A 9,049-nucleotide genomic window follows, 5' to 3' on the forward strand; every position below is an offset into this window, starting at 1 on the left:
GTGCGATTTTAGGTTTTCTCTTCTGAGCGAATCTTTTCCCACAAACTGAGCAGGCAAAAGGTTTCTCTCCAGCATGCATTTTCAAATTGATCTTTACAGAAAACCTTTGGCCACAAACGGCACAGGAAAAAGGTTTCTCACCGGTGTGAGTTCTTGTGTGTATTTTCAAGGATTCTTCTGAGGGAATCTCCGACCACAATCTGAGCAGGAAAAGGGTTTCACACCAGTGTGTATTCGGATGCGTCGTTTCAGACCCTCTTTATCAGCAAAGGTTTTCCCGCACCGAGAACATTTGCATCGTTTGTTGTCCGTGTGACATGTCATATCACCTTCAGACTGTTCCTCATCATCATCATCATCAGTGTGAGGAGGGTGTGACATGTCGTCACGGTCTGATCGTGGAACTGAGAGGCCGTCTGCTTGTGATCCTCCACAGTGGTCTCCATCGCCTTCTGTTGTCATGTGTTGCCTTGAGCTGCAGCTCGGAGGCTCCGCCCCTCTGCTCGCCTCACTTGGACCTTCACTACCAGTGGACGGAAACGCGCTGATATCCTCCTCCTCGACCCGTTTGACGTGGGGGCGATCTGGCTCCTCCTCTTTTGTAATGGGATTGGGCTCCTCTTCCCGTTTGACGTGTGGAAGCTCTTCATCATTCACTTCCTCTTTGATGTGAGGGGGCTCCGCCTCCTGCCGCTCGGGACGAAGATCTCCACTGATGTCTGCAAGACAAGAAGACAAACACACCTGGCTTGATAAAATCCCTTCTCATGTTGTGACTTTAATGTCAAGCATCATGGTTTATATTTACTGTATGTTTAAGGTTATTCAGCGAGCTTTGACACCTGTTTTTTTTTTTTCCAGCGATGGGTTCTTGTGTGGTGAGCGTGCATGCTGGCCATGGCGGCGGACTACATTACTCACTGTTTTCCTGATGACAACAGTACCTCCTAATTCCAGGTCTTTATGAAGATCTCCACAGGTGGTGCTTGCCTCTTGGACAGCTCTTCTGATTATTCTTTGCACTCCTCTTTTCAGAAACCTTGTGAGGAGCACCTGGTTGAGGCATATTTATGGCCCCACCTGTGGGAGGGGCCATAGGGGTCAGGTGCAGCGCGAGCTGGGCGGTGGCCGAAGGCGGGGACCTTGGTGAGCCGACAGAAGCTGGCTCGAGGGATGTGGAATGTGCCCTCGTCCATCCATCCGTTTTCTGAGCGTGAAAAGGTGACCAAAGAAAAAAACATTTTAGGGGGGGTCTTGGGGGGGGGGGGGGGGGAATCCTCTGAGCCCCTGCAAAGATTTTGATTTTATTTTAACATGAATCACCGATGGTGTCGCGGTCCACTCGCCTGACTTTGGTGCGGGCTTTGAAGTGAGTTCAACCGCTAGTGCTAGCACTAGCTTGCTAGGACACGTAACGTTTGGTTGCCCGCTCGCGTGAAAAAAACTTTATTGGCCGTCAGATAGTGACAATACTGCGCCGCACGACACGTGACAAGGCTAAAATGAACTAGCTTTGGGTTCACACGCGACGAAGACGCGGCGTTAAATCTCTTGCGCGGAGCCGGTCGATGACGTCATTGGTCGGATCGGCGAATTATGACACGAAAGCCGATCGACATAAAATGCTCGTTATCGGCAGGTACCGATCAAACCGAGAAGGCCGAGAAGCTTCCAGGTGCACGAGACGACTCCAACCGGACACGAAGATGGCACGAGTGACGTTTTCGTCCACTAAAGTCGTGATCAGGGGCGTCAAGCGTCGAGGATTCCCAACATTCGGTCCCAAATTCAGCAAGATTTGCCGAAGCACGATCGAGTCTCCTCCCGCCTCGCTTGTCCGTCGAGCTTCTTCTTCGTCGTCTTTTTTCCAGTGTTTTATGACGCTCGGCAAGCACCTTCTAGGTGCATTACCGCCACCTACTGCTAAGGAGTGTACATCTGGTATGACTTCTCAAACCATCCATCCATCCCTTTTCCGTACAAAACTCCCCCAAATAAATACATAAATAAAAAACCGATACATGTCCTAGTAATAACTGTCACCTTCGAGAAATGATAAAAAATCTATTCAAAAGTAATATTTGAACTAAACTAAACGTTTTGTTTTCTCCGTTGGAATGTCGATTCGCGCGTTCGTGACACAAAGTTCGTCCCAGTGGGCTTGCCGTACAACGTATGGGGCCGCTGCAGATATGCCTGTTTTTTTTTTTCGTTTTTTTTTTTTTTTTTTCCCCAAGTGCTGCGGAAAATGTTCCTGAATCTGCGGCGGACGTGCTGAGTCCTCGTCACGGTAAGTCCCGTCGATACCTCACAGGACTAAAACGTCATCCGTTCAATCTTCGTGTCCGGTCGGAGTCGTCTCGTGCACGTTGAAGCTTCTCGACCTAGCTTAGCTTAGCCTAGCTTAGCCTAGCTTAGCGTTTGGGATCAACACTTAGCTAAGCAGAGAAAAAGCACGAGCGTAAAGTGGCACAAGGACCAGAATAAAAAAAAAAAAGTACGTTGTATGTTAAGTTTTTTTAATCCAAATACTCAATTGTTCTGTAAAATCTTCAGTAAGATACTCGCGGACCAATTCCAACGAAGTTGGGACATCGCGTTAAACAAATCAAAACAGAATACAATGATTTGCAAATCATGGTCGACCTATATTTCATTGAATACACTACAAAGACAAGATATTTCATGTTCAAACGGATAAACTTGATTGTTTTTAGCAAATAATCATCAACTTGGAATTTGATGGCTGCAACACGTTCCCAAAAAGACGGAGAAAGTTGAGGAATGCTCATGAAAGACCTGTTTGGAACATCCCACAGGTGAACAAGCCAATTGGGAATAAGGTGGGTGCCATGATTGGGTAGAAAAGGAGCTTCCCTGAATTGCTCAGTCGTTCACAAGCAAAGATGGGGCGAGGTTCACCTCGTTGTGAACAAGTGCGTGAGAAAATAGTCCAACAGTTGAAGGACAATGTTCCTCAACGGACAATTGCGAGGAATTGAGGGATTTCATCCTCTACGGTCCATAATGTCATCAAAAGGTTCAGAGAATCTGGAGAAATCTGGAGAAAGAAATTGGGGTTGCATATTCGTTAGCTGCAGCGCTGCATTCAAATCCCCCGCTATATTGTCGTGTATTTATTGTTTAAGAAAACCCCTGCTCCTCAAAGAAAAAAAAATACATGTTCTATTGTTTCTGATTCCCCACATTGACATTTTCCTGACTCATGCTTTCCTATTTCCCTTGAGGCTTGTCTTAAAGCTGAATTAAGCAGTTAGGAGAAGAAGAAATGTCCAAATCTGAATCTTGATATCATTGCTTTTCTCATCCCTCCGACGTAGAGCGGAAAAGTGCTGCGATCGCCGTGTGAAAATGTGCGCGAGACGGACGGCGGAGTACGACGAGGAACTTCGGGGCCCGAAAGAGGAGGAGGAGCCAAAAGGTCAACGACCGGACGCTGCGTTCAATCTGCGGCCTCCAACTGTGCCGCGCAGAGCAGGTCGGGGATCAGCTCCAGCCGCTCCACTTCCTGTTGATACTAAAGGAACCTGTGTTTTCAAATCACCTATGCATGTTCGTTTTCATGAAAGAACTCCAATTATAACGACGTGTTAAAAGCTAACCAATTTATTCCTGACAGAGGAGTCGCTACATTTTTCAGAGCTCTGAGTCAGGAGCTACGCTTCTCCTAGCCTCAGCAGAGACAGCGTAGACTGAACAAAGCTATCCGTTCCTGTCCCAGACTTGTCCAATGTTTCCAAGAGAGAGTATGGAATCGTCTTCGTCTGATTTCCGTCCACAGTTCATCACGTTCCCATCTGGGAACCGTATCGTCAGTCCGTCCGGGCTGCAAAGGATGGTAGCCTGGTTTTGATAAGCAGATCTCTGCCCATGGCCTCACCGAACACCTCCCATGCCCGAGTTTTTGCTTCAGTGACCACCAAAGCTGCATTCCGCTTGGCCAGCCGGTACCCATCAGCTGCCTCAGGAGTCCCACAGGCCAAAAAGGCCCGATAGGACTCCTTCTTCAGCTTGATTGCATCTCTCACCGTTGGTGTCCACCAACGGGTTCGGGGATTGCCGGCACGACAGGCACCGACCACCTTACGGCCACAGCTCCGGTCGGCCGCCTAAGCAATGGCGTTGCGGAACATGGTCCACTCGGACTCGATGTCCCCCGCCTCCCCGAAACATGAGCATAGTTCTGTCGGAGGTGGGAGTTGAAACTCCTTCTGACGGGGGATTCCGCCAGATGTTCCCAGCAGACCCTCACAATACGTTTGGGCCTGCCACGTCGGACCGCCATCTTCCGCCACCATCGGAGCCAACTCACCACCAGGTGGTGATCAGTTGACAGCTCCGCCCCTCTTTTCACCCGAGTGTCCAAGATGTGCGGCTGCAAGTCCGATAACTCGACCACAAAGTCGATCATCGAACTGCGACCAAGGGTGTCCTGGTGCCAAGTGCACGTGTGGACACCCTTATGCTTGAACATGGTGTTCGTTATGGACAATCCGTGATGAGCACAGAAGTCCAATAACAGAACACCGCTCGGGTTCTGATCGGGGGGGCGTTCCTCCCAATCACGCCCTTTGCCCACGTGAGCATTGAAGTCCCCCAGCAGAACGATGGAGTCCCCAGCGGGAGCGCTCTCCAGCACCCCCTCCAAGGACTCAAAAAAGGGTGGGTACTCTGAACTGCTGTTTGGTGCATAGGCACAAACAACAGTCAGGACCCGTCCCCACACCTGAAGGCGGAGGGAGGCTACCCTCTCGTCCACCGGGGTGAACCCCAACGTACAGGCGGCGAGCCGGGGAGCAATAAGTATACCCACACCTGCTCGGCGATGCCTCTGGAGTATGGGGTACCGAACCCCCTGATACGGGCTGTTCGGTCCCTGCACGACCGGAGTCAGAGTTTGGTCCGCATATCCGGCAGTAAGTCGGACTCGTTTCCGGTGAGGGTTGGACTCCGCCAAGGCTGCCCTTTGTCACCGATTCTGTTCATAACTTTTATGGACAGAATTTCTAGGGGCAGCCGAGGCGTAGAGGGGTCCGGTCACTGGAGGTCTTTGTTGCATCAGTGGCGGAGCATTACATTGACGATACTAGTGTCCATGCTGACCGTAGTTGAAGAATGCTTGGTCCGGTGGAGGATGGCGAGCGCTTCCTCTGCCCCGTTGGTGTATCCCCTACCACGACTCCCGCCTTGTCCCCCCGTTGACCCCTGCGCCATCCACATCTGCTTTTCTGCTTCCATTTTTTTGTTCTTTTTTCCTTCTTGTTTGTTGTCAGTGGCCACTTTTCGGGCCTGGGCCAATTGTAACTTCACAAGTTGTTCCTGCATGTCCTGATGATTTGTGTTGTCTGTCGACAAAAAGTTTCAAATGGTGAGAGACGAGATGATTAAAGTAGCTGTCTCCCCCTTTCCTACGGTCAGGGTCTTTTACTAAGTTCAGTCCTAACTTCAGCTGGCAATGTGTCAAGCAAAGCAAATCTATAAATAACATTTGACTCCCTGAGAGCGGAGGGATGTGACCCTGTCTTGTCTGTCCAAATACTTATGCAATTTTTGAAATGAGAACTGGGATCCATGAGAGGTTTGAAGTCCGGGAGCTTCGGCACCGTCGGCGAGGAGGACGGGAACATGTCACGGATGACCGCAAACACTGCAGGAGCAAAAGGGGAAAATAACATTTCAGGACTGACATTATTCGGACCCGACCGTGTCAAAATATCATCTGACTGATGAACGGAAATGCAAATGTCTACCTTTTCAGCGCCTGGATCCACATTTCACCGCCAGCAGCCAGTCTGGGCAGCCGTTTCTGTGAAAACTCAAGATCTTTTAAAGACAATAATTGGTATATGAACCCACCTCGTTGACTGTTGTCTCGTCCGTTGACGTCATCGTTGCTGTGCAGAATGATGGCCATTTGCCGCTGGCGCCAGACGCCGTCTCCACATTCTTGCTTCTCATGAAGTTTACAGCAACACTTTGTGGCTACTTGTTATCTCCGACAGATGTTCCCTGTGGCCTCCACATGCACCCCGCTGGGAGCTTTCCAGCACCATACCCCCACGCCCTTATCTGATTTACATCTCACCCTCCCTCCAACAAAATACAAATGTTCACGCACAGACGAGTTACACAATAAAACGATATATATCTCATTAATACGCAGACTCGTCACCGTCTTAGATGAGACCGATGACTGCGGTGTCATCTGCAAACTTCAGAAGTTTGTCAGCCGGTTGCGTTGAGCTGCAGTCGTGCGTGTAGAGCGAGAAGAGCAGCGGAGAGAGGACACAACCTTGCGGCGCCCCGGTGCTGGTGGTGTGTGAAGATGAGGTGGTGTCCCTCAGCCTCACCTGCTTTGTCCTGCCCGTCAGGAAGCTGTAAATCCACTAGCAGATGGCAGGCCTGTAGTCATTCAGACCTGTGATTGGAGGTTTCTTGGGGACTGAAATGATGGCGGAGTGATTGAAACAGGATGGTACCTCGCACAGCTCCAGAAATCTATTGACGATCTGTGTGAAGACTGGAGCGAGCTGATCTGCGCAGACTTTGAGGCAGGATGGGGACACAAGGTCTGGGCTTGCCGCTTTGTTACTCTTTTGTTGTTTGAAGATGCGTCGATGAAAAATTATCCGATTATTTAATTACAATTTTAGTAGGGTGCTGTTTTTTGCTGTCGAAGCTGTTGCAACAACCCACTCCAAGCGAAATGAGGCAGAATTAATCTATGCGAGAAACCACATTAATTTCATTGCAGAATCAGGTTTTCCTTGACTTGGAAAACTACTCAAGTAACTCGCTTCAAATATCAGTCAACGAGAGATTTCTTCACGTGTGATTCTGTCAATAAAAGTGTCGCTAAATTATTGTATGTGAGAATCGCGATTATAGTGCCAAGACATGGTATTGAATAAATGAAACAATCAAAACTGCAATAAAAAGTAACAAGTTGTAAATAGTGTGTCACCTAAAATTATTCAAAGAGGGGTTGATTGAAAGCAAAATGAAAAGCAATTACAAACAAAGCAAACTGTACAATGTGATATGTACAAATTTACAAAAAATGACATCCAATGAAACCACATGTTGAATAAAGGGTTTATAACAAGCTAAAAACGGGTGCAGCAATCATTACAGTATCCCTCACAAACTTTGTAAACGGCGATGTTGGCATGAATGCAGTGAATATTTTTGTATTCACTGCAGCTGAAATTATGTTGACACATTTTTCACATTTTATTGTTGACCTGCCCAATTTTATTTCCAATATATCAAACTCTCTAGGCTTTCACATTAACCTTAAATACAACCATAAAACCAAAACCATAACGCACAACATTAAAGTCACAACATGAGAAAAGATTTACCAAACTATGTGCGTTTGTCTTTTTGTGTTTTGCAGACATCACTGAAGATCTTCGTACGGAGCGGCAGGAGCCAGAGCCCCCTCACATTAAAGAGGAGGTGGAGGACGAAGAGGTCCACCACATCAAAGAGGAAGACGATCCCATTTCGATTAAAAAAGAGGAAGAAGAAGCATGTCCCCACATCAAAAAGGAAGAGGAGGAGATCACCACCAAGACTGGTGTCCCTCTGAAGAGCGAAGCTGAAGGTCAAAGTGAGAAGAGCAGAGGGGCGGAGCCTCCAACCACCAGCTCAAGTCAACGCATGACAACAGAAGGTGATGGAGACCACTGTGGAGGATCACAAGCATTGTCAGATCGGGACGAGATGACGGCACATCATCCTCACACTGATGATGATAAACAGTCTGAACGTTATATGACGTATAGCACTGAAAACAAACGATGGAAATGTTCTCAGTGTGGGAAATTATTTGCCAATAAGAGCATTTTGAAACAACACGTGAGAACCCACACTGGAGAACAACCTTTTTCCTGCTCAGTTTGTGGTCAAAGGTTCACTCAGAAGGGAAACTTGAATATACATGCAAGAAAGCACACTGGTGAGAAACCTTTTTCCTGCTCAGTTTGTGGTCTAAGATTCACTCAGAAGGGAAACTTAGGAAAACACACAAGAACCCACACTGGTGAGAAACCTTTTTCCTGCTCCCTTTGTGGTCAAAGATTCTCTGTGAAGGGATATTTACAAAGTCACACAAGAACCCACACTGGAGAGAAACCGTTTTCCTGCTCAGTTTGCGGTCAAAGATTCTCTGTGAAGGTAAAGTTAAAAATACACACAAGAACCCACACTGGAGAAAAACCTTTTTCCTGCTTAGTTTGTGGTCAAAGATTCACTCAGAAGGGAAACTTAAAAAAACACATAAGAACCCACACTGGGGAGAAACCTTTTTCCTGCTCCGTTTGTGGCCAAAGATTATCTGAAAAGGAAAGTTTAAAAATACACACAAGAACGCACACTGGTGAGAAACCTTTTTCCTGCTCAGTTTGTGGCCAAAGATTCTCTTATAAGTATCAGGTTCAGACACACAAGTGTGCCGGTGAGAAGAGCAGTGATCAAGTTGAAAATGTAAATACTGAATCTAAAAAGTCATGACTTACAATAATCTACATTATTGCATTCTGTGTATCAGCTTTTATTGTATCCATCTTCTTGTTGTCCTTCTATTTTCTAAAAGTGTTTAGAATGAACACTTTTTGTGCTCACATGAAAAGTCTTTTTACACAATAACGATTGAAAATAGTGATTCTTCTCTCGCTCTCGTACAGCGCAGAAGCTTTTTTGCTCGCTCTGCTTGGTTCGCTTCTGTTTACATTTTTTCTTGCCGATAAGCTTCTTTTTCTTCCAAAGATTTTTGGAATCAGCGACTCCTGGATATTTTTAAACCTGTGGGACTGTACTTTTTTTTGTAGCTAGTCAGTTGTTGCTATATTCCAATATTTTGTGACGCCCTCTGACCCTTACGTGAGCGTGGCCTGCTAATTAGCACGAGCCTGCAATTAGCAACAAGACCAGCAAGAAAAAAGACTTCCAAATAGATTTGAGCCCCTTTTACAAGACCCTGGCCAAGAATGCTCATCCGCCACCACCCCTGAAAGGTGTGAAA

At 47.2% G+C, this 9,049-nt stretch overlaps 1 protein-coding gene across 1 annotated transcript in view; it reads left to right on the forward strand.

The window, feature by feature from the left end:
* Window positions 1–2,173: 2,173 nt before the first annotated feature.
* The window catches only part of LOC133473674 (oocyte zinc finger protein XlCOF6.1-like), a 7,292-nt gene continuing 416 nt past the window's right edge, over window positions 2,174–9,049 (forward strand). Inside the window, exons 1-3 of the mRNA XM_061765280.1 lie at window positions 2,174–2,290; window positions 3,342–3,499; window positions 7,421–9,049. The exon at window positions 7,421–9,049 is cut by the window's right edge and continues 416 nt beyond it. Of these exons, the coding sequence (XP_061621264.1) occupies window positions 3,373–3,499; window positions 7,421–8,538 (1,245 nt within the window). The 5' untranslated portion in view covers window positions 2,174–2,290; window positions 3,342–3,372 and the 3' untranslated portion in view covers window positions 8,539–9,049. The remainder of the gene's footprint in view (window positions 2,291–3,341; window positions 3,500–7,420) is intronic.

The sequence above is a fragment of the Phyllopteryx taeniolatus genome, unplaced genomic scaffold (genome assembly GCF_024500385.1).
Source record: "Phyllopteryx taeniolatus isolate TA_2022b unplaced genomic scaffold, UOR_Ptae_1.2 contig_34, whole genome shotgun sequence".
Classification (NCBI taxonomy): Eukaryota; Metazoa; Chordata; class Actinopteri; order Syngnathiformes; family Syngnathidae; genus Phyllopteryx; species Phyllopteryx taeniolatus.